General features: G+C 39.7%; 2 protein-coding genes and 4 pseudogenes across 3 annotated transcripts; 2 read left to right on the forward strand and 4 right to left on the reverse strand.

Annotated features, from left to right (window-relative positions):
• Positions 1 to 5,105: 5,105 nt before the first annotated feature.
• LOC149049300 (melatonin receptor type 1B-B-like) lies at positions 5,106 to 8,067 on the reverse strand (annotated as a pseudogene). Its single transcript, XR_016184521.1, has 2 exons — positions 7,952 to 8,067; positions 5,106 to 6,245 (listed from the first exon to the last, which is right to left on the reverse strand). The product of XR_016184521.1 is annotated as a melatonin receptor type 1B-B-like (transcript).
• On the reverse strand, positions 6,953 to 8,116 carry LOC149049301 (allatostatin-A receptor-like; annotated as a pseudogene).
• Positions 8,117 to 10,574: 2,458 nt separating this feature from the next.
• On the reverse strand, positions 10,575 to 11,991 carry LOC113672265 (melatonin receptor type 1A-like; annotated as a pseudogene).
• Positions 11,992 to 13,572: 1,581 nt separating this feature from the next.
• Positions 13,573 to 18,783, forward strand: LOC149049302 (uncharacterized). Its single transcript, XM_089199603.1, has one exon. It carries the CDS (start codon positions 13,573 to 13,575, stop codon positions 18,781 to 18,783), a length of 5,211 nt encoding a protein of 1,736 aa, XP_089055729.1.
• A 42-nt stretch (positions 18,784 to 18,825) lies between these two features.
• On the forward strand, positions 18,826 to 19,788 carry LOC149049303 (uncharacterized). Its single transcript, XM_089199604.1, has one exon. The coding sequence runs from the start codon at positions 18,826 to 18,828 to the stop codon at positions 19,786 to 19,788; it is 963 nt and encodes a 320-aa protein (XP_089055730.1).
• A 3,621-nt stretch (positions 19,789 to 23,409) lies between these two features.
• Positions 23,410 to 25,778, reverse strand: LOC113672274 (melatonin receptor type 1B-B-like; annotated as a pseudogene).
• Positions 25,779 to 26,084: the final 306 nt, after the last annotated feature.

A 26,084-nucleotide genomic window follows, 5' to 3' on the forward strand; every position in this document is an offset into this window, starting at 1 on the left:
CAACAGCAATAAAAAAAATCCATTCAAACCTTAGCAAATAGGATGATATTTCAGACACTTCGACGTTTGTTTCGCCTGTCCAGTAACCCGTCGCCCTTGTCACCAGCTGAAATGGCTTTGTTTGATGCATTCCATGCCCTTTCGTTGCGGCAACGGAGAAGTTTGCGAAATTCCCTTCTGAACTCGCTATTTGTGAAAGTATAAATAAGTGGATTTACTGAAGCACTCAGATAAGACAAAAAGACGTCAATCAGTTGCACAGCTCTAGGACAGGTTTCTGGGGAAAAACGCATCCAGAGTGCAAGTGCCCACATTGGTATCCAGCAACACAAAAAGCCAGCGGCCACGAAGAACAAGACTCGACTAATGCTTATATCCCTCACTGGGCTGTCGTTCATTCTACTGTTTAGCTAGTTTTGAAGCGTTGAAATTCTGTTTATGCTCATGGATTTTGAAAAATATCTCGTAATAACAGAAAATACCGACAGACAACGGTAAAACAAAAAGCAATCTAATAGTGATGCAATAATGAATTATTCGGCTTTCACTTGTTGGGTAAGCAAATGAGCACAATGCAAAGCTTTGGTTAAATTCTATTCTGATCCAATTTGTGACTCGGACAATCAGTAGGTAAAGAGCAAAGGAAAGCCACAACAACAAAGCATCGTAACTTTGGGTTTCTGCATGCTGCTATACAAACCAGACTGTTTCCACTGATGCTTATGATACACAATACCATTCACACACTTGCCTCAGTTATGATAACAGGTAAGCCTCGACTTGGTAAGTCTAAGTTTGACATCTTGTCTACCAAAAAGTGTCAAATCAATGATTTAGAAATAATATATATATATATATATATATATATAAATAAATATATATATATATATATATATATATATATATATGAATAGATAAATACGCAAATTTATGAATAAATATATAGACTTATCAGTAATATACAGGTAATAAAATTAAGCACCCAGTGGATACACGAGTCTATGGTGTTCTTTGTTTCATTCATCCGTAAAATGTTCTAGTCTCAGTTAAATACATATCATTTCTTGGCAGGTTGTTAAGATTTTGACTAATTTATTGCTTTCAGTTAAGGCCCATGCAGGAATTCTAACTGAACACGTGAAAGCCTTATACGCTAGCGTAGAAGGAGAAGGAGTGATAGATGCGAGGAGTGAATTTTGAGTCCTAACAACTACTTGGAAATTTGCTTTCAGCCGTTTTCTCAAATGAGTAATTGTAACAACTTGCATATACAATGCCACTATGAATGATGGGAATGTTCACGGACGGACTCACGGGCACGATAACAAGGAGTCTACGTTGCCTTGGGCATCGTAGACTCAAAAAGAAGAAGACTGGTAGAAGAAGTTGGTAGCTCACCTTCATTGTTATCAGTGTTCGCGACATCTCGACTAGCTTCTTCAGTTCACAATTATTTACCTAGATCGAGGATATTAACCGTAAGCGCCACGTGATTTCTCTACTTTGGTACTTTGTACTCTATGTTTCTACTCCATGAAAGAAGCCCATTTGCGTATCACATTTGTTTAAAGCTGACCACCGCTTAATTTCAAGGCTTCCTTCTAATAATGTCACTTAGTTTCTAAATAATTTTATTTTTTTGCAACATACACTGTTGGTAGATTTTCCATAATTTTTCTTCTTTCCAAAGGAGATGTATTTTTTAAAATTAAGATTCGCATAAGGTTTACTCAGACTCGAATGCAGGCTGTCTATGTATGATTATTTAGTTGTTTCTCAACTCACGTAAGCCTAATCTGCCCTTTTTTTTATATATTTGTCTGTCCTTTTTCCAAGAAGGTGAAATTTTCTTTGCCCCAGAAAACGAAATTTCAAAAATATATCAGACATAAGAAAGGTGCTCTTCAAGAGATGCAGTATGTATGTTAGTGTAGGACGAGAAAGAATAAACAGCATTCAGCAAAAGCGGGGTTGAACTCAATGAATAACAATGGCATGGCAACCATTCGATTTTTGCATTTAAGTGTTAACATTGTTCATTTCCAGAAATGCGTTCTTTTTTCCAACCATGCTATTTCAAGGTTGTACATTACGCGAAACTTGGAATCAATTGTCTTCTTAACGAGAGTTATTATCCCATCTTTCACCTTTTATGTTTCCTTTTGCTTATTATTTGCGTACAAACGCATTTGAGTGCTTCAATCAATCCTATTATTTACGCTTTCACAAATAGCGAATTTCGAAGGGAAATGGCAAATGGCTATACAAAAACTTTTCTCGGAAACTGCCAAAAACCAGTTACAAATAGTAACGCTCTTGATGAAAGGGTACCAGCGACTGGTTTTGCTGTTATTCCTTACATACAGGGTGTTACTGAACCCATCAAGAGAATTTTGAATAGCCACAACGTTAAAGTTGCTCAAAAACCTTTTCAGACTTTGGGGCATATTATCGCCAAACCTAAGGATCCTGTCACGAAAGAACAACGAACCGACGCCATTTATTCTATTCCTTGCAATGACTGTGATAACGAATACATCGGACAGACCAAACGCCAGTTTGGTACACGGTTAAAAGAGCACCAAAAAGCGGTTTTTCTTTGCAAAAAGGAAAATTCAGCTTTATCGGAGCATACTTGCCTAACCAACCATACAATTGGGTGGGATAATTCTAAAATTATCACCACTAATCGGCGTTACCGCCAGCGCCTTTGTTTGGAGGCTTGGCACATTAACTCCGCCCACGCTCCTTTAAATCGTGGCGATGGCGGTCTGCTTCCTGACGCCTATTTACACCTCGTCAAAAAAAAAAAAAAAAAGGCCGCTAATTAGTGATCATATAAAAGGACCTCTTGTTGCAGCGTTTAGATCACCCCTGATGAAGGCACTAGACAGGAGTGTCGAAACGTTGGGTCTATGAATTGTAACTTCTCCGGTTACATTCATTCAATCTGCAAACCAGTGTAGCTTCAAACTATGTCAGATTTTAGGGTCTTGCATGTTTTCAGGCTTTTCTCCCACCGTTGAGTGAATTGCAAATGTCAGTACGGGGAAGTTCAAAATGGAAAAAAGAGGTCCTGGTTCATCAGCTGGTCTTCAAAATGAACAAAAGCATGGTAGGCGTTTACTTAGCAGAAATCATAATTTAAAATGAATTTTGGTATGTTAAATAATTGGAAGTCACAATCTTTAATTCACTGATGAAAAGTATTTCCAGTTGGAACGCGGAATTAGATAACTTGCGTGCACTCGAAGTCGGCAGATCTCGGGCAGCATCTGATGTCCATTTGTTTTTTTTTTTTCTTTCGTTTGCTTGTCTCATTGAATTAAAATATAGTACAGAATTGTTTACGTATATTTTTTCATTCACATTTTGCAAACATAATAAGTAACTTACAAAGTTTCTAAAATCAGCCGGATTACGAGAGAAAAAGAGGACATACACAGTTACGAACTCAAATTAAAAGAAATTGCGAAGCTTTTTTGATTACAGTCACCGTGGGGCTTTTGTCCTCGTGTAAAAAAACTTTTAGAAAAATTCTTAAAAGATCAAAATACTCTTTAAATAATTCGTTGCTATCAGTTCCTTGATTTGAAATTATTTATATATTTCTTTTCTTCATCCCCATTTTGGTAAAGCTCTTCACCTATAAATTAAAACCCATGGCGAGACGGATAAGCTCGGCTGCACGTCAGATATTTTGTTGATCATCGACTTGAGATGACAATTTTTCTTCAAGTCTTTAAACAATGGGAAAGTGGAAGCGGATACAGCTTTTTTTTTTCCTGCAGTGAGGTGAAACTCCAAAAAAGCATCCTTATATCACTCAATTATTTTCGTCATTTTAATTTTCGATTCCTTTTTGAAAAGTAATGACGTATAAGACATACGCCTGGAAAAAGTTGAATTAAGCGTTGGTGGATTCGAATTCATGCACGATTCATGAACAATAGAATGAACGGCACCTTAATGAGGGAATAAACTTAAGTCGAGTGTTGTTGTTCGTAGCTGCTGGGATTTTGTGTCGTTGGATACGAAGGCAAGCACTAATCCTTTGGACGCAATTTTCCCGGAAACCTGTCTATGAGTAGCAATGCTTGTTGTTTTAATTTTTTCCTTTTTTTAATCTAAGCGCTTCAATGAGACCCATTAATCCCATAGTCTTAGTAAATGAATTAAAAGAGGCGCTTGGCAAAGTTTTGACATCACTTGTAAAATCAACCAATCAGTAGAAATAGCAATATCTGTATAAAGGTGGTCAAGGTTTTGAAAAGCATTCAGCCCCTTGGCACCCTCAGTCATTGAGACCAGTTATTATTCCTGTCATCTATCACAAAAAAATTTGACAGGTGTCTATTCTATGTTGGAACATAAATTATTTAGAAGACGATCCTTGTTCGGCAGTTCATAGGTTATAAACAATTGGTTTTGTGCTGCAAATGCCTTGCTTGAGGACCAGGAGTCAAAAAGTCCAAAAGGTCACTGTTTTGAGTTTTGTTCGTTTAGGAAACCCACGCACCCTTTATGTTTCCACGAGCGTGTGCGTAAATACTAATTTAAAAAAAGGAAGAATGATCATTTTAAAACCCCTTTGTGAGGGATGATAACAATCTTTGAGAAGTTAAGAGTACCGGGGTGAGGAAGATGTGCCTGTAACATAACTGTTTAAGCATGCCATAAGTAGAATCTTGTGCAGACGGCTGGATGCTTGCACGGTCGTACAGTAACAAACGTTCTTGGCTGGATCGGTTACCGGCCCAATTTCATAATTATGCATGGGGCTACGCTCTGAGTGCTCCACTATGCCTATCAGTAGGTATGGGGACTAGAAATGTGCGCTTGGAGGAAACCGATCGGACTTTCCGTAATATTTCCAAACCTTCCTGTATAACCTTCTTGACGTCGCTCGTGTGTGCCTTGAAACAGCTACACAACACAGGCCAGTAGGGAAATATTTTATTATCTATATTTGGTTCAATTATTTTCAGGCCAATAACCATGAAATTTGTGCTCAATATAAAAAATAATACGTTTACATATGAATTAACCATTAAGTGTTTAGTAATTCTATAACGTAAACAAACAAATCCCCAAAAAATTACGCAGAGACACACGCAATTCAAAACAAAACAAGGAGACCGAACCACGAAATCAACAAGAAATAGAAACAATAAAATAAAAATTCCGTCCAGCTTTCAAAAGATGATATTGCTCTGACACGATTCTGCGAGACATAAAAATTCGCTTAATGTTCTTCCCATTCCACGCAATCGTTTTTAGTTACCGATTGGCACCATTCTTACCCTTTCACGGCAGCAACAGAGCAATTTTCGAAATTCCTTCCGGAACACGTCATTGGTGAAAGCGTAAATAGTGGGATTTACTGAAGCACTAAGAAAAAAGATAAAAATTTTAACCAAAGCTGCAATTCTTGGGCAGGTTTCAGGGGAAAAACGAAACCAGAGGACTATTGCCCACATTGGTATCCAGGAACACAAAAATCCCACGGCCACGATGAACAGCATTCGAGTAAGATTGGTTTCTCTAACTGAATTATTTAATGCACCATTGTTGGTTCTGTTTTGTAACGAACTGACTACATTCTGTTGATGCTCATTGGTTTTGAGAAATATGTTATAGTAACTAAAAGTACCGATGCATAACGGGACAACAAAAAGCAAGCCGAAGGTGAGACAGTAATGAACGGTTTGACTTTCATCACTTGGATAAGAAAAGGCGCACAATGCAAAGCTTTGAACGAAATTAATTGTGATCCAATTTGTGACTCGGACAATCAGCAGGTATAGTGCAAGGAAAAGCCATAAGCAACTCAGCCATATCTTAGATCTTCGGGGTGAAAAAATCTTATTGTAGTGGCTCGTCTTCACAATTTTCACGTAACGGTTAAACGCTATCAAACTAAGGGTGGCTGGAGTCACGTAATAGGCGAATTCAGCAACAAAGCCTTGAATTTGGCATAACGCGTTGCCAAAGTCCCATTTTCCAACGATCAGCGTTGAAGAAGTTAGAGGCATTTCGATGGTTGCAACTAGCAGGTCACTGACTGCTAAGGCAATGATGTACAGGTTGGTAGTGGATCGCAGGTTAAGGTTTCTGTACGCTGCTATACAAACCAGACTGTTTCCAATGAGGCTTGTAATATTTAAAGCAACGCATATGCTTGCCTCAATTATAACAACAGCTAAGCTTCGACTTGGTAGCTCTAGGTTTGACATCTTGTCTACCTGAAAAAGCATAATGAATGACTAAATGAATAAACGACTGATTTTCTTTCCAATACTTCAGGCAGTCTAAAAAAACTCAATCTTTTTTTACAATTACGGACTTCAAATGTAGTTTGCAATCAAGCATGCGTTTTCAGGTCGGTCATAATGTATGTTTGAGGCGCGTCACCTACCAATCTTTCATACCAGTTTCCAGTCGTGCATAAAATTAAAATCAACATAAATTTTAGGCAGCCCATGTATGCTCTCCAGCTAAATCTTGTTATCAATATATTATTTGAACGCATCTCCGTTGTTGCATTTAAGGGTAGAAGACAACGTTATGTGCAAATTTATTATGAGTTTAGAAAAAACCTTATGTTCGAGTATCGCAAATAATTTACTGATTATATTACATGCATCAGAGAGAGAAACTCAGGGTAAGGTATTCTGCTTTAGTGGCTGGCTGTTCACAAACGGAAAGTCGAACAAAATTCATTTCTAATTAAATTTAACTAACCATTTAGGAAAAAAGCTTTGACGTTTAAATAGAAAATTCTGAAGAAGCAAAAGGAACGATATTTGCATCCCATCAGATTATTCAATTTGGTATTCAAATTAGGTTCCTCGTATTTTCATCGCAGGAATGGTAAAATCTATTCAATTCGTACTCGCAACCCATCCAAAATTTAGAAGTGAACTGATGTCATCCTCTCAGCATTTGGCAAGGAGACATCACCATAAATTTATGATTGATTAGTACGAGCAACACAGCTTTCGACATCTAAGAAGCTTGCTTTGACAAACAATAACTAAAGTAGAAAAAAAGAATGGAATAACTTTTCCGTCCTGTTTTTAAAAGATGATGTTTCACCAGCACAAATTCATGAGAATTAAAAAGTCTGCTTCTTGTTCCTCTCGTTCGACGAGATCGTTACCAGTAAACGCAGCAGCTTTCTTTGGCACAATTCTTGACCTGCAACAGAGCAGTTTGCGAAATTCCCTTCGAAATTCGCTATTTGTGAAAGCGTAAATAATAGGATTGATTGAAGCACTCAAATAAAATAAAAAAGTGACAAGCAATTCTACAATTCTTGAGCTGGTTTCAGGGAAAAAACGAAACCAGAGGACAAATACCCACATTGGTATCCAGAAACACAAAAATCCCGCTGCCACAAGGACCAACATTCGAGTAAGCTTTACTTCTCTCACTTAGTTGGTTACAGAACCATTTTCACTCCCGTTCTGTAGCGATGAGACTACACTATGCTGATGCTCACTGGTTTTGAGAAATATCTTTTAACAACTGAAAATGCCGACAAACAACGGTAAAACAAAAGTAATCCGAAAGTGGTGCAATAATGAAAGACTTGACTTTCACTGGTTGAGAAAGCAAAGACGCACACTACGTAGCTTTGCACAAATTCAATTCGTAACCAATTTGTGACTCGGACAATGAGCAAGTAAAGTGCAAGGGAAAGCCACAAGCAACTCAACCATATCTTAGATCTTTGGGACGAAAAAATCTTCTTGTAATGGCTTGTCTTTACAATTTTCACGTAGCGGTTAAACGCTGTCAAACCAAGGGTCGCTGGGGTAACATAATAAGTAAATTCAGTAACTAAGCCTTGAAATTGGCATAAGGCGTCGCCAAAGACCTATCTTCCGATGATCAGCGTGGCAGAAGCTAACGGCATCTCTACTATTCCACACAGCAGATCGCTTACCGCTTAATCAATGATATACAGGTTGGTGGTTGATCGCAGGTTTGAGTTTCTGTATGTTGCCACACAAACTCGACTGTTTCCAATGATGCTTGTGATGCTCAATGCAATACAAACACTTACCTTGACAACAAGTAAGCTTCGGCTTGGTGACTCTAGGTTTGACATCTTTTCTACCAAAAAGTTTGATCAATAATTTAAAATTTAAGAACGTGAATAAATAAATCGATTGAATAAATCGATGGACAAATAACACTACAGCTAAACTGGTGGCTGCGGCCGCAATAAGATAGTTAATTGCGTTATTTTTTAGAAACCTGGTTAAAATTTCAAAAAATTTAACCCGGTAAAAGGTTGGTAAAGATGAAATAAAGGGGCTTTATTTTTGAAAGACGGAACTGAACTGGGTTATGAAGTGGGAGAACGTGACATCATAGGGAAACCAAAAAAAAAAAATGCAGACTTCGAGGGCCACGATGTTATTTTCTTCCTTCTTTCTTTCTTTTCGACTTCTTTCTCTGCAATCACGGATTAGATGATCCTCCTTCCGATTCGTTCTACGTTAACTTCTTGGTTACCGTTAACGCAGATTCCGTTCGATAAAAAGCCGAAAAAGCGATTGATTTATTAGAAGTAACCCGGTTTACTTGTCAAGTGCGGCCGCGGCCAAGGAAAATAACAATATTTTTTTTAACTTTCTAATTCCCTTGCAAGCTCCTTCACCGCTCTCAGGTTTTCGCGAAGCGGCGACGGATTTTTTTCTTTTCATTATTTATTCTTCTATTCATCGTTTTTGCACATTTTGTTTCAAACCGGTACGTGATCCACTAGAGTTATTAAAAAATACGACAGAAGGGCTGTTTAAAGACTCGAACAAAAATCCTTATGACCCTTAATTTCATTGGACAGAGACTTAATGAAACTCGGAAACAGCTAGAGAGTTTTGATGAAAATAAGCAATAATAATCATTTCGCTGGAACTGGTTTCATTATTCGTAACGCTTGTGCTCTTTAGACTGCATATACTTCTTTATCTAAGCTATTGTGATGAACTGGTGAAATCACTGTTACCTACTTTAGGCAAAGTGCTTTTGATTGACGAAGGCGAGATGAACTAGAAAAGTTCAATTTTTTTTTTTTTATTGTTACGGACCTTAAATGCACATTTGCAATCGAGTATATAGCTTCAGGTCGGTCGTAGGTATGATATGAATCACTTACTGTTTTCCCAGAAAAATTTACTCGCCTGCTGAAGTGTTGCCGTCTCGTCGATTTATCGTTCTCTCTTGGCGATAAAATGCAAAGATATATCTCCAATAATCGACGATATCTCGGAGGAATGAACCACGATATTCGGCGATAATCGATTGCATTATTTTCATACTACTGTAATATCATATAATACAATGTCGAAATATGACCATCTAATTTTGAACTAATTTTTGCTATTTAAAGGTTAGATACTTATATAACTGAAGGTATTCGCGGTAACAATTGAAATAAATGTTAGTTAAATTAATGAGTCAGTCAGTATTGTAGTATATGCATCCTGATACAATCTTGTTCTACAAAAAGAACCTGTGCTACGCCAGACATGAAAAACAATTAAAAAAACCCTCTAGTGGCACTTGACACTATATTTTGTCATTTTGATCTCTTAATAGAATTTTTTTGTCAAAAATATTTTTAAAAGTTAAGTTATTTTCAACGCAAATCTATTATGGCAATTCCCAATTCTCTTCAGCGGTATTTTTAATCAAGCTTACTTGGCATGGAAAAAACAAGTGTTTGCTTTATACAGACAGACACCTTTATTTAATCTAAGGCTCAGGTGGTCGTTTCAGTTGCTTGAAGACTATTGTTTCCCGCTTGTCTCTCTCGAGCTAAATTAGTGAAACACAATACTTTTTATTAATCCATCCGTAGGAGCCCTGTTTCCCGCTCGTCTCCATTGAGCTAAATTAGTAAAAACACAACACCCGCAATGGATGCATCAGCAGGAGCCCTGTTTCCCGCTAGTCTCTCCCGAGCTAAAGTAGTAAAACACAACACCCCCAATTGATGCATCAGTAGGAGCCCTGTTTTCCGCTTGTTCCCCTCGAGCTAAATTAGTAAAACACAATGCCCTCCAATCGATGCATCAGTAGGAGCCCTGTTTCCCGCTTGTCTCTCTCGAGCTAAATTGGTAAAGCACAACACCCCCTTAATCGATGCATCAATAGGAGCCCTGTTTCCCACTTGTCTCTGTTGCGCTAAATTAGTAAAACACAGCACCCCCAATCAATCCATCAGTAGGAGCCCCGAAGACTAATTTTCCATGCTTGTCTTTCTCGAACTAGATTAATAAAACAAAACACTCCTAATGGAATTGTAGTTGAGGAGAACAGCATAATAATTTTTTTTTTGCGCAAGGTTTTCCATCTGAACGGATTTGAATTAAGTTTAAGAGACCATAGCCGATTGATCATGCGAGAGTCTTCGATCAATTTCTAATTTACAGAAATAATTCAGCTTTTTGCCATGAGAGTTAAAGCTTTACATTTTTTATCTATTTATATAATAATTTATTTTTATATAAATAGATAAAAAATGGAAGCTTTTGGTTTGGAAGAGGGCTTATGTCTGCTGTTATTATTATTTTTCTCATCTCCTCAAAGTCACATTCTTTGCAAATAAACAGACCCAGGAAACTAGCATCTCATCTTTATACATTTACATAAGTTTACACTTATTCATCAGTCACAAAGGAGAAAAATCATGGACATTTCTGGGAAACATGGAATGAAAAGTGACGAACAAGCTAAACAGCTGCAATTTTTTCCAAATGCAAGAAGCCATTTTCTTAAAATGAATTTAGAGAACAAAACAGCAATGGAACAAACATAAAAAGTCAGTAGAGAAAGATGAATATCTAGTGATGACGGAACGGAAAAGATCGAAAGAGCAATAACGACAACAGCAATAAAAAAATCCACCTAAACCTTAGCAAATAGGGTGATATTTCAGACAGCTGGAAAGCCAACAACACTTCGATGTTTGTTTCGCCTGTCAAGTAACCCGTCACCCTTGTCACCAGCTGAAATGGCTTTGTTTGATGCATTCCATGCCCTTTCGTTGCGGCAACGGAGAAGTTTGCGAAATTCCCTTCTGAACTCGCCATTTGTGAAAGTATAAATAAGTGGATTTACTGAAGCACTCAGATAAGAAAAAAGACGTCAATCAGTTGCACAACTCTAGGACAGGTTTCTGGGGAAAAACGCATCCAGAGTGCAAGTGCCCACATTGGTATCCAGCAACACAAAAAGCCAGCGGCCACGAAGAACAAGACTCGACTAACGCTTATATCCCTCACTGGGCTGTCGTTCATTCTACTGTTTGGCGAGTTCTGAAGCGTTGAAACTGTGTTCTGTTTATGCTCATGGATTTTGAAAAATATCTCGTAATAACTGAAAATACCGACACACAAAGGTGAAACAAAAAGCAATCCAATAGTGATGCAATAATGAAAGATTCGGCTTTCACTTGTTGGGCAAGCAAATGAGCACACCGCAAAGCTTTGGTTAAATTCTATTCTGATCCAATTTGTGACTCGGACAATCAGCAGGTAAAGAGTAAAGGAAAGCCACAAGCAACTCAGCCATATTTTAGATCTGCTTGGCGAAAAAATCTTATTGTAGTGGTTCGTCTTCACAATTTTCATGTAACGGTTAAACGCTGTCAAACCAAGGGTTGCCGAGGTACCGTAATTGGCGAATACACCAACTGAGCCTTGAATTTGGCATAAGGTGTCGCCAAAGTCCCATCTTCCGGTGATCAGCGTTGTAAACGTTAAAGGCATTTCTATTGTTGCGCACAACAGATCGCTGACTGCTAATGCAATGATGTACAGGTTGGTGGTTGATCGCAGGTTTGGGTTTCTGTATGCTGCTATACAAACCAGACTGTTTCCAGTAACGCTTATGATACACAACACCATACACACACACACTTGCCTCAGTTATGATAACAGGTAAGCCTCGACTTGGTAAGTCTAAGTTTGACATCGTGTCTACCAAAAAGTGTCAAATCAATGATTTAGAAATAATAGATATAAATATATATATATATGAATAGTAAATACGCAAATTTATGAATAAATATGTAGACAGATTCATCAGTAATATACAGGTTAAAAATTAAGCACCCAGTGGATAAACAAGTCGATGGTGTTCTTTGTTTCATCCATCCGTAAAATGTTCTAGTCGCAGTTAAATAAATATAATTTCTTCGCAGGTTGTTAAGATTTTGACCAATTCTTAGCTTTCAGTTAAGGCCCGTGCAGGAATTCTAACTGAACACGTGAAAGCCTTATACGCTAGCGTAGAAGGAGAAGGAGTGATTGAGTGATAGATGCGAGGAGTGAATCCTAACAATTACTTAGAAATTTTTCTTCAGCCGTTTTGTCAAATGAGTAATTGTAACAACCTGCATATACAATGCCACCATGAATGATGGGAATGTTCACGGACGGACTCACGGGCACGATAACAAGGAGTCTACGATGCCTTGGGAAACGTAGACTCAAAAAGAAGAAGATTGGTAGAAGAAGTTACTTGCTCACCTTCATTGTTATCAGTGTTCGCGACATCTCGACTAACGTTTTCAATTCACAATTATTTACCTAAATCTAAGATATTAGCCGTAAGCGCCACGTGATTTCTCTGCTTTGGTACTTTGTACTCGATATTTCTAATCCATGAAAGAAGCTCATTTGCGTATCACATTTGTTTAAAGCTGACCACCGCTTAATTTCAAGGCTTTCTTCTAATAATGTCACTTAATCAGTTTCTACATAGTTTTATTTTTTTGCAACATACACTGTTGGTAGATTTTCCATAATTTTTCTTCTTTCCAAAGGAGATGATTTTTATAAAATCAAGATTCGCATAAAGTTTACACAGACTCGAATGCAGGCTGTCTATGTATGATTATTTAGTTGTTTCTCAACTCACGTAAGCCTAATCTTCCCTTTTTTTATATATTTGTCTGTCCTTTTTTCCAAGAAAGTGAAATTTTCTTTGAATTCTTTGAATCGAATTTCAAAAGTATATCAGAGACATAAGAAAGGTGTTAATGATATCGAACAAAGAACAGCCTTTTGTTGATTAGATCAATTGTCAATTTCTTTAATTTGCGTGCCTAGTTACGATCTTAGTTACGATGTTTATCTTTTTCCCTATTGGTTTGAAATCGGATATTTTAGCGTCACCACGCGCATATAAAAGCTAAATTAGCGTCCCTTTAAACCAGAGTTTCGTAAGCTTTCACCTTGAACAGCAATAACTTCGTCTTTCGTTCCAAACCTTTGGCACAAGCGGGACCGATATTTTATGATCGTGATCGTGACCGTGATCTAAATAAACACCGTTGATAGTCATCTTGGTTTTCGTGGTTTCATTACGACAGGTAAAATAGTCCCTACATCAACGACACTTAGAAAACACGCATAGCGACACCCCTCGAAGTTTCCTCTTTCGTCGCAAGCGTCACAGTAAAATATCGTTGCTTAATTCCGCCAAATGGTTTCGAATTCTATTTAAACTTCGACTCGATCCTTTGGTACTTTGTTTCTTGGCAAAGGAACGATGAGTGTTTTTAGCGAACCGGTCCTCGGACGTATTAGGACACCATCAGAGTTGGACTTTGAGGCGACGCCTCAAATACCAAAGCCACCCAGGAGTGTGGCGGGCATAGAACTTTCACGATTCGAATTCTCCAAAACAACTGGACGAAGAAGAGTAATGACCGAAAAGGGTTTGGCTTATCAGCTGGAAACAAAACTTTTTAATCGGAACTCCGCCTTCAAAAAATTAAAACAACATATGGATAAGATTAATGTGCTGCGCGATTTACCCGAGACAACAATAGAACAATTAGAAGAAGAGAGATTCAAATTGGACAACTTGAAAGACAAATTCAATACCGCATTCAAGGAGCACGACGATCTAATTCAGTCAGAAAAAGAAAAGGAAGATTCATATCGACGGTTCGACATTCGCGATCGGGAATTTATTGAGTGCAGAGTTAGACTTTGTGAACGTATGCAATCACTTGAAAGATACCTCAGTCGGGCACAGTCAGTGAGATCTGTCAAATCTGATCACAGCATGAAATCAAAGGCATCTGGAAAGTCTAAATTTAGTACTTCCTCTACAAAGCATCTTTCCTTTGCGCCACTCGACGCCGCATCCAAGGCTGCCAAGTTACAGGCCGAAATGGAATTTCTCGACAAAGAAAGAGAATTAAGGCGGCTGCATCTTGAGAAAGAGATAGCTATCGCAAGCGCCGAAAAAGTAGCGATAAAGCGAATCCTAGATGAAGAAAGACTAGCGGGCTATAAAGAGGAGTCAAGTGTCAAAGACGTTAATCCCGCGCTTAAACAGGAGTTAAAACCAGACGTTAGTGACGAGAACATTAAACAAGAAAGAAGCTTTAAGGCTAACCCGTACGCTCCTCCGTTCGTTCCTGGAAGTTATCTAACGCCACCCTTTGAGCCTCGGAAAGCAGACCCTGCGTTCACGCCCCAATTTCAAGAGAACGGCGTTAATACCACTCTTCAAGAAATCGTCAGCCTACAAGCGAAGCAGGCCGAATTGAGCTCATTAATTATCAATCAGCAGAAGATTAGCAGCCTCCCGGTTAAAGAGCCGCCGGTCTTTTCCGGAGATTACTTTGAATATCCAGCCTTCGTGACCGCCTTCGATTCCATCATTTGCAGTAATGTACCATCGAACAAAGACCGGCTGTATTTCCTTGACAAGTACACCAGAGGCAAGGCTAACAACGTAGTGAAAGGTTTCCTGGCTATGAGCTCTGACAGTGCCTACGATAAAGCTCGGAAGATGTTAGACCAGCGTTTCGGGAATCCCGTCCACGTAGCTGAGGCTTACAAGTCTAGTCTAAGAAACTGGCCAAAGATAAATGATGGTGATAGCAGTGGCCTCCAGGACTTCTCTGATTTTCTCATACGATGCGAAGAAGCAATGAAGACGATGCAGTCAATGGGAGACCTCGATTCAACAGAAACTCTCCGCCTTGTCAGCAGCAAACTTCCTTCTTACTCTGCTGTGAAATGGTGCCGACATGCTCATGAAAGGCAAACCAAGTCTAAGAAAATAATCACATTTAGCACCTTTATGAACTTCGTCAGAGAAGAAGCAGAACTTGCAAATGACCCCATCTTCTCACCTGATGCCCTGAAAGCGGAACGCAAGAAGACTGGTACCCAGCCGAAGTGGGGATGGAAGAACAAGTCAAAGAAGAAGGACGATAGTAATTTGAGCGCCAATTCACTCGCGACATCAGGTATTCCACACCCCAGCGATCTTGCCCCGTCGACAAAACCATTTGCAGATCAACCAGATCAGGCCTGCCCCCTTTGCAACGGTCAGCACGCCCTCGTCAAGTGCAGCAAATTTCTCAAGAGTTCGGTAGATGAACGCAGTGAATTTATTCGCAGTAAAGCTCTTTGTTTCGGCTGTTTCAAGTCAGGTCACATGTCTTCGGGATGTCGTAATAGATCCATTTGCAAAGAATGTGGAAGACGTCACCACACCTTATTGCATGGCGTAAAACCAAAATCCACCGAGAGTCGTCCACAGCCTGACCGCAAGTCACAAGAAACTCAGCGCCCATCTAACAAGAATGAACCACTCAGCGAGAAACCTCCAGTTTCAGGATCCGCGAGCTCAAACCTGATCAGTGTAACGCACAGCTCAGCTACAGAGTCTGCCAGCGTAATCACTAATTGTCGAATCATCCAAGTTCTTCTGTTCCATAAGGATAACCCAGCCAAAGCAATCAAGGTCTACGCCCTCCTAGACGATGCAAGTGACACAACCTTCGTGACCACCCAAGTACAGCGTGAACTCGGTATCAAGGGTGTTGAAACTAGTGTAGATTTAAGCACGATGCTTGGTCGACAGAGGATAGCAGTTGAAAGAATTGATGGCTTGATTGTTCAGCGACTTGACAGACGCACCGAAGTTGACCTACCCAAGACGTATTCAAGGCAGACCATTCCTTCCCGTCGAGACCAAATTCCAAGACCAGAAACCGTGAACAACTGGCCGCACCTTAAAAGGATCCAAGGCAAAATTCCTCCGTACGATGAAGACGTAGATATTGGCCTGCTAATTGGTTGCAACTGCCCCAAAGCGATCACACCAACAGAAGTCATTCGCGGTAAAGGAGAGGAACCTTACGCTGTCCGAACCTTGCTAGGTTGGAGTATCGTGGGACCAGTTGCCACATCAGACACCCCTAGAGACGGCCACGCCCTAGATTCCACCTGTCATCGTACCTTGACGAGAGAGGTTATTTCTGGAGCAAGTGACAGCGCTAACCAGTTGAGTTTCATTCTCCACGGGAAAACGAAGGAGGTCATAAACCCATCAGCCATTAATCAGATGTTCGAGCTCGATTTCTTGGAACACAAAAACAAATCGAAGCATGGTCTATCCAAAGAAGACAGAAAGTTTATTCAGATAGCAGAAAAGGGAATTCAACATCGCGATGATGGCCATTATGAGCTCCCACTACCCTTGAAGAACGAAACCATTGAGCTTCCAAACAACAAGAAAGTAGCGCTTCGCAGACTTAATCAGCTAAAAAGAAGGTTCGTGGGTAGAAACGGCCAGAAATACTACACGGACTACTCGGAATTTATGAAGAAATTGATAAAGAATGGATACGCTGAGAGGGTACCAGAGATGTCTGAATCGGAACATGCATCCCATGCTCAAGTTCAAGAGAAAGCGAACGTTTGGTACATTCCACACCATGGAGTCTATCACCCTAAGAAGCCCAATAAGATTCGTGTAGTTTTCGATTGTGCTGCTGAGTACGAAAGTGAATCGCTAAACAAGCACCTGCTTCAAGGCCCCGACTTGACAAACAATTTGACTGGAGTGCTTTGCAGGTTTCGACAGGAACCAATCGCTTTCATGTGTGACATAGAAGCCATGTTTCACCAAGTAAAAGTGAGTAAAGAATTCAGAGACTTGTTGCGTTTTTTCTGGTGGGAAGATGGCGACCTCACCAAAGAACCGAAAGAGTATAGGATGACCGTACACTTGTTTGGAGCCACCTCGTCCCCAGGCTGCGCAAATTTCGCTTTGAAATCTACGGCCAATGATTTTGAAGAAGAATTTGGAGCTAGCGCCGCAGATTTCGTTCGTAAGGACTTCTACGTTGACGACGGTTTGAAGTCCGTTCCCTTGGTAGACGACGCAGTGAAGCTGATCGTAAGTGTAAAGCAGATGTGCAGCAAAGGAGGCTTCCGGCTTCACAAGTTTGTGTCCAGCAGTAAAGAAGTCATCAGAAGAATCCCAGAGCAAGACAGAGCAGATGGTGTGAAAGAGTTAGACTTAGACCTTGATTCACTTCCCTTAGAGCGCGCACTCGGCGTCCATTGGTGTGTTGAGTCTGACTGCTTCCAGTTCGCTATCGTACTACAAGATAAGCCATGCACTAGACGGGGTATACTCTCCACTGTGAGCTCGATTTTCGATCCGCTCGGATTCGTTGCTCCGCTCTTGTTGGATGGAAAGTCAATTCTTCAAGATTTGTGTCGCCATGAAGTAGGCTGGGATGATCCGATACCAGAAGACATCAAAGTTAAGTGGGAAAAGTGGAGATCAGATTTGTTAGAAGTTCGACGCATTTCAATTCCCAGATGCTATAAGCCCGATGACTTTGGTCGTGTTGTGAGCGCACAACTTCATCACTTCTCGGACGCGAGCGTCAAAGGTTATGGTCAGTGTAGTTACCTGCGCCTCGTAGACGAAAACCAAAGAGTTCATTGCTCCTTTGTTATGGGAAAGTCAAGAGTGGCACCGTTGAAGCCTGTAACTATACCACGCCTGGAACTTACCGCCGCCGTGTGCTCAGTGAGAATCAGACAGCAGTTGCGACTTGAGCTAGAGTACACCATTGATAAAGAATACTTCTGGACAGACAGTAGAGTGGTACTTGGATATATAGCCAACGAGAGTAGGCGTTTTCACGTGTTCGTCGCCAACAGAGTTCAAGAAATTCAAGAAAACACTTCAATCGATCAGTGGAAGTACGTCGAATCAAAACAAAACCCAGCAGATGAAGCGTCTCGAGGCCTGAAGACACAAGAGCTGTTACATTCCCGCTGGATTACTGGGCCAGCGTTTCTTTGGGAGAACGAAAACAAGTGGCTACCCAAAGAAGACCACAAACTCCAAGAAAACGACCCAGAAGTTAAGAAGTCTGTCACCATGGCAACCACGACAATAGTGCAAGCACATTCAGAAAAGTTGAGCCTTGCTGAAAGAATAGAATATTTCTCTGACTGGTATCGAGCCAAGCGAGCAGTTGCCCTATGTCAACGCTACGTCAGAGTTCTGAGAGATCGAGCGCTCAAGAAGAAGTGCGTCCATGAAGAAGTGCAAGTGCTGAACGTCAGTGATTTGAAGAACGCCGAGAGCGCAATCATTTGTGATGCACAGATTAAAGCCTTTAAAGAGGTAATAGAAGTTTTACAGAAGATGAAGCAGGAAAACACCGACCCTGACAGTAGAGTTTTCGCCCGACAGAGAAAGACCAACATGAAAACAAGCAGCTCGCTCTACAAGCTCGACCCGTTCTTGGATGGAAACGGAATTTTGCGAGTCGGTGGACGTCTCAGACGTGCAAGCTTGACAGAAGACGTGAAGTTTCCCATCATCCTGCCTCGAAACAGCCACGTCACCAAGCTGATTGTCAAGCATTTTCATGAACGTACACAACATCAAGGCAAAGGGATGACCTTAAATGAAGTACGATAAAATGGCTTCTGGGTGGTCAGCGGTTCATCGGTAGTCGCCAACATGATTTCATCCTGCGTCAAGTGCCAGAAACTGCGCGGAGCAGTGCAAGAACAAAGGATGTCAGATTTACCCGAAGATCGCCTCGAGCCCACTCCACCCTTCACATACTGCGCCGTTGATTATTTTGGGCCCTTTGTCATCAAAGTGAGAAGGAAGGAACTAAAACGTTATGGCGTGCTCTTCACCTGCATGGCTTCAAGAGCAATACACATCGAGATTGCCAACTCCCTCGAGACTGACTCATTTATAAATGCCCTGAGAAGATTCGTAAGTCGTCGAGGACCTATCCGCCAGTTAAGGAGCGATCAGGGGACGAACTTCGTTGGAACTCGCACAGAACTCACCCAAGCATTAGCTGAGGTGAACCAAGACAAAATCAAGAAAAAGCTGCTCGAAGAACAGTGTGACTGGTTCACCTTCAAAATGAACGTCCCAGCGGCGAGCCACATGGGAGGCGTTTGGGAGCGACAAATCAGAACAGTTCGTAACGTCCTCGCATCACTATTACAAGACAATGGACAACAGCTAGACGACGAGTCTCTTAGAACCTTGATGTGCGAAGCAGAAGCTATTGTCAACAGCCGCCCCTTGACAGTGACCCAGCTTACTGATCCAGATTCAGCCAGTCCACTCACTCCCAACCACCTCTTGACAATGAAGTCAAAGGTCGTTCTTGCTCCACCAGGTGCCTTCCAACCAGCCGACATGTATTGTAGAAAGCGTTGGAGGCGAGTCCAGCATTTGGCGAACGAGTTCTGGACTCGATGGAGAAAAGAATTCCTCCTCAGTTTACAGCAGCGCCAAAAGTGGTCACGCCCTCGGAGAAACTTGATTGTTGGTGATCTAGTCATAGTGAAAGATGAAAGTCTTCCTCGGAGTGCCTGGCAGCTAGCAAGAGTATCAGTGGTCTACCCTAGTTCCGATGGCCAAGTACGCAAGGTTTTAAGTAGCTCTTGCGGATAGCTGCTTGGACAGCAAAGGCAAGAGGATCAGAACTGTGCGGTACCTGGAGAGACCAGTACAGAAGTTGGTATTGCTGTTGCCAGCGTCAAAGAAAGATTGAGATCCGGGGTAATTCCCAGCCGAGGAGCCTTCTAAGAAATGAACTGATCCATGAAAAAGGAACTTATAGAACAGTAATTGATTAATTAATAGAATAATAGGTAGATTAACCAAGAGATTAACAGATGTATTGATTAGTGAAATATGAATATTTCAGGGGAGCCATGTTAATGATATCGAACAAAGAACAGCCTTTTGTTGATTAGATCAATTGTCAATTTCTTTAATTTGCGTGCCTAGTTACGATCTTAGTTACGATGTTTATCTTTTTCCCTATTGGTTTAAAATCGGATATTTTAGCGTCACCACGCGCATATAAAAGCTAAATTAGCGTCCCTTTAAGCCAGAGTTTCGTAAGCTTTCACCTTGAACAGCAATAACTTCGTCTTTCGTTCCAAACCTTTGGCACAAGCGGGACCGATATTTTATGATCGTGATCGTGACCGTGATCTAAATAAACACCGTTGATAGTCATCTTGGTTTTCGTGGTTTCATTACGACCGGTAAAATAGTCCCTACATCAACGACACTTAGAAAACACGCATAGCGACACCCCTCGAAGTTTCCTCTTTCGTCGCAAGCGTCACAAAAGGTGCTCTTCAAGAGATGCAGTATGTATGTCAGTGTGGGACGAGAAAGAATAAACAGCATTCAGCAAAAGCGGGGTTGAACTCAATGCATAACAATGACATGGCAATCATTCGATATTGGCATTTCAGTGTTAACATTGTTCATTTCAAAAAATGCGTTCTTTTTTCTAACCATGCCATTTCAAGGTTGTACATTACGCGAAACTTGGAATCAATTGTCTCCTTAACGAGAGTTATTATCTCATCTTTCATCTTATACTTTTATGTTTCCTTTTGCTTATTATTTGCGTACAAACGCGTCTAAAATTTAAAGTTTTGAGTTAGTAATTTAAATTGGCCAACGTAAAGACGTTCCTGTTGCTGTTGTTGGTTTTGGCTTTTTAATTTTTTTCAAAAGGGCTCTATTTTGCTGATAGTTTCCCCCGTGTTTGATATGAATCAATATACAAATAAATATGTTATTTGTATTTGGAAAGATATGCTTCAGAAGAAATTAAAATAAAAAGTCATTTGTTTGATGAAATATTCAACAATGGACTTTGGTCATTAAATAATTGTCTCAACATACCTCACCTTCAAGAACTTTCCTTAAAGGATTCTTTGTTTTGCCAAAAAGCTACGGCGATATCACTTATAATCGAGTAAAGCGTTCGCATCACAAAACCAGCTGTTTATAACCTAGGAACAAGCAATCAGTAACAAAAGTATAGGTCACATTCGGAATAATTATCGGTCCAACACAAAATCGGCACCTTTAAAAGGCTGTGTTTTCTTGAAAGATAATAGATGCCAAAAAAGCTAATTGCACGGAGTCTTTATAAATTCACAATTATTTACCTCAATGAAATATATAAGCTGTAGACGCCACGTTATCTCACTATTTTTGTTTCCTTTTTTTGTTTTTTTACTTCTCAAAGATTGTTATCATCCCTCATAAAAGGGTTTTAAAATGATCATTCTTCCTTCGTTTAAATTAGTATTTACGCACACGCGCGTGGAACTATAAAGGGTGCGTGGGTTTCCTAAACAAAAAAAAAACTCAAAACAGTGACCTTTTGGACTTTTTGACTCCTCGTCCTCAAGCGAGGTATTTGCAGCACAAAACCAATTGTTTATAAGCTATGAGCTGCAGAACAAGAATCGTCTTCTGAATGATTTATGTTCCAAGACAGAATAGACACCTGTCAAATTTTTTGTGATAGATGACAGGGATAACTGGTCACAATGACTGAGGGTGCCAAGGGGCTGAATGCTTTTCAAAACCTTGACCTCATTTATACAGATATTGCTATTTCTACTGATTGGTTGATTTTACAAGTAATGTCAAAACTTTGCCAAGCGCCTCTTTTAATTCATTTACTAAGACGATGGGATTAATGGGATTCATTGTAGCACTTAGATTAAAAAAAGAAGGAAAAAATTAAAACAACAAGCATTGCTACTCATAGACAGGTTTCCGGGAAAAGTGCGTCCAAAGGATGAGTGCCCACCTTCGTATCCAACAACACAAAATCCCAGCAGCTACGAACAACAACACTCGACTAAAGTTTATTCCCTCATTGAGGTGCTGTTCATTCTATTGTTCATGAATCGTGCATGAATTCGAATCCACCAACGTTTCGTTCAACTTTTTCCAGGCGTATGTCTTATACGTCGTTACTATTAAAAAAGGAATCGAAAATTAAAAGGACGAAAGCAATTGAGTGATAAGTGGAATTTTTTTGGAGTTCCACCTCACTGAAGGAAAAAAAGCTGCATCCGCTTCCAGTTTCCCATTGTTTCAAGAAAAATTATCATCTCAATTCGATGATCAACAAAATATCTGACGTGCAGCCGAGCTATATATCCGTCTCGCCATGGGTTTTAATTTATAGGTGAAAGGGCTTCACAAAAATGGGGACAAGGAAAAGAAATATCCCAAAAATTTCAAATCAAGGAACTGAATTATTTAAAGAGTATTTGATCTTTTAAGAATTTTCTAAAAGTCTTTTTACACGAGGACAAAAGCCCCACGGTGACTGCAATCAAAAGAGCTTCGCAATTTCATTTAATTTGAGTTCGTAACTGTGAATTCTGTACTGGATTTTAATTCAATGAGACAAGAAAACGAAAGAAAAAAAAAAACAAATGGACATCAGGCGCTGCCCGAGATCTGCCGACTTCGAGTGCGCGCAAGTTATTTAATTCCGCCTTCAAACTTGAAATACTTTTCATCAATGAATTAAACATTGTGACTTCCAATTATTCAACATATCAAAATTCATTTTAAATTATGATTTCTGCTAAGTAAACGCCTACCATGCTTTTGTTCATTTTTAAGACCAGCTGATGAACCAGGAACTTTTTTTTTTTCCATTTTGAACTTCCCCGTAGTGACATTTGCAATTCACTCAACGGTGGGAAAAAAGCCTGAAAGCATTCAAGACCCTAACATCTGTAAGTCTGATAAGGATTTCAAGGAAAAAAAATTTTTACATTGTTGGAGTGTATTTGAGATGCTGCGTAATTTCCGACAATGAATCTCAGAAAATTACTGCACATTCTGCGGGTTTACGACTTTTCATCGGCACTATTTATTAGGAATATAACGTCTTTTTCAATTAGCCTGTATTGTTTCTAGCTATTGCTCCTTCGATGCATTCATGCTGTCATCTACAATATTTGATAGGTAGTTGAAATTACAATGAAAAACTTAGATTAATACTAACTGTCATACGTTTCTCTGTATGCTAAGCAAAAATATGCGAAAGAATACAGAAAATTGCAATGGGACTAGCTGGTTGATCAACTTTAAGCCAGAATCACGAGTCATTTGCTGAATTAGGGGGAACGTGGTGGTGTCAATGAGCCCACAATACAGCTAGTGAGGCATTCTAAGAATAACCTTATTCCGACCAATCTCGGTTTAGAGTAACTGTTATTGCCGCCCTGTGTAAATTCAGCGCGCGCGTTATGCTGAGTCGTTAGCTAAACAAGAGTAGCTGTTTAAGCATGCCATAAGTAGAATCTTGTGCAGACGGTTGGATGCTTGCACGGTCGTACAGTAACAAACGTTCTCGGCTGGATCGGTTACTGGCCCAATTTCATAAGTATGGGGCTAAGCTCTAAGCGCTCCACTATGACTATCAGTAGGTATGGGGACTAGAAATGTGCGTTTGGAGGAAACCGATCGGACTTTCCGTAATATTTCCAAACCTTCCTGTATAACCTTCTTGACGTCGCTCGTGAGTGCCTTGAAACAAGCTACACAACACAGGCCAGTAAGGAAAGATTTTATTATCTATATTTGGTTCAATTATTTTCAGGCCAATTATCATGAAATTTGTGGTCAACTTTAAAAGTACTACGTTTACATATGAGTTAACCATTAAGCGTTTAGTAATTCTATAACGTAAACAAATAAAACCGCAAAAATTACGCAGACACACACCCACACACGCAATTCAAAACAAATCAAAGAGACCGAACCACGAAATCAACAAGAAAAAAAAACAATAAAATAAAAATTCTATCCAGCTTTCAAAAGATGATATTGCTCTGACACGAGTCTACGAGACATAAAAATTCGCTCAATGTTCCTCCCATTCCACGCAATCGTTTTTAGTTACCGATTGGCACCATTCTTACCCTTTCACGGCAGCAACAGAGCAATTTTCGAAATTCCTTCCGGAACACGCCATTGGTGAAAGCGTAAATAATGGGATTTACTGAAGCACTTAAAAAAAAAGATAAAAATATTAACCAAAGCTGCAATTCTAGGGCAGGTTTCAGGGGAAAAACGAAACCAGAGGACTATTGCCCACATTGGTATCCAGGAACACAAAAATCCCGCGGCCACGATGAACAGCATTCGAGTAAGATTGGTTTCTTTCACTGAGTTGTTTAACGCACCATTGTCAGTTCTGTTTTGTAGCGAACTGACCACATTCTGTTGATGCTCGTTGGTTTTGAGAAATATCCTATAATAACTAAAAGTACCGATGCACAGCGGTGCAACAAAAAGCAATCCAACAGTGATACAATAATGAACGATTTGACTTTCATCGCTTGGATAAGAAAAGGCGCACAATGCAAAGCTTTGAACGAAATTAATTGTGATCCAATTTGTGACTCGGACAATCAGCAGGTAAAGTGCAAGGGAAAGCCACAAGCAACTCAGCCATATCTTAGATCTTCGGGGTGAAAAAATCTTATTGTAGTGGTTCGTCTTCACAATTTTGACGTAACGGTTAAACGCTGTCAAACCGAGGGTTGCTGGGGTCACGTAATAGGCGAATTCAGCAACAAAGCCTTGAATTTGGCAAAAAGCGTCGCCAAAGTCCCATTTTCCAACGATCAGGGTTGAAGAAGTCAGAGGTATTTCTATGGTTGCAACTAAAAGATCACTGACTGCTAAGGCAATGATGTACAGGTTGGTAGTGGATCGCAGGTTAAGGTTTCTGTAGGCTGCTACACAAACCAGACTATTTCCAATAAGGCTCGTAATGTTGAGAGCAACGCAAATGCTTGCCTCAATTACAACAACAGCTATGCTTCGACTTGGTAGCTCTAAGTTTGACATCTTGTCTACCTGAAAAAGCACAATGAATGAATAAGTGAATAAATAACTGATTTTCTTTCCAATACGTTAGGCTGTCTAGAAAAGCTCGTTTCTTTTTTACAATCACGGCATCAAGCATGTGTTTTCCGGTCGGTCCTAATGCATGTTTGAGGCACGTCACCTACCAATCTTTCATAACAGTTTCGAGTCGTGCATAAAGTTAAAATCAACATAAATTTTAGGCAGCCATATATGCTCTTCAGTTAAATCTTGTTATCAATGTATTATTTGAACACATCTCCATCGTTACATATAAGGTTAGAGGACAACGTATTTTGAAAATATCTTTACATAAACAAATAACAACTAAAACGTATTAGATGGTTTGAACATGGTCTTCACTGAGTCCAAGCATTTTAGACGTAATTGTCACGGATTGGCATTGTAGTTCAGAAGCTAGATCTTGTAATCATTTCTTCCTGAATTTTGGTTGAATCACTAGAAATATTAAAGAGTATGGTGATGCTCCTCAGTTGCGAAAATAGTTTTTAGCTAAAAGCGAATGGATAAGTAAATAATTTTCATAGCCTACCTCATTAAAAAAAAAAAACTTCTTATATGAATCCATGGGTTCTTTATAATGTTCCGGCAAAAACACTCAGAATCGAACGAGGAGTTTGCTTTGTGATATCAGCACTTAAATTATAAGCTGTACTCGGCCGAGCTCTCAATAATCTTTCCTAATATGTTCAAAACAGACAGAAGGCACCTTTAATTACTTTTAAGGCTCAGGGTGGTCTTTTTCAGCCGCTTGAATACAACCTACTATCAATAGGAACCCTGGGCGTAATAACATAGAATTGATTCAATAAGAGCCCTAAGCACGGTAAGAGAGAATTGTTTTAATAAAATTTACATAAAAATGAATGTTATATAAAAGTTGAATAAATTGAATGTTACGCAAATGTTACTTAGAATACACGTTATTTCAGAGTTACAACAGATTAATTTTATATAAACAAGTTGCATAAAATCAATGTTTACTCATGCATAAGATTGAAAATTCA

Source organism: Pocillopora damicornis, chromosome 3, assembly GCF_964200805.1.
Source record: "Pocillopora damicornis chromosome 3, jaPocDami1.2, whole genome shotgun sequence".
NCBI lineage: Eukaryota > Metazoa > Cnidaria > Anthozoa > Scleractinia > Pocilloporidae > Pocillopora > Pocillopora damicornis.

Bases quoted from the DNA above. Each gene is read 5' to 3' on its own strand.
- LOC149049303 (XM_089199604.1), top strand. From the start codon at position 18,826: ATGATTTCATCCTGCGTCAAGTGCCAGAAACTGCGCGGAGCAGTGCAA.
- LOC149049302 (XM_089199603.1), top strand. From the start codon at position 13,573: ATGAGTGTTTTTAGCGAACCGGTCCTCGGACGTATTAGGACACCATCA.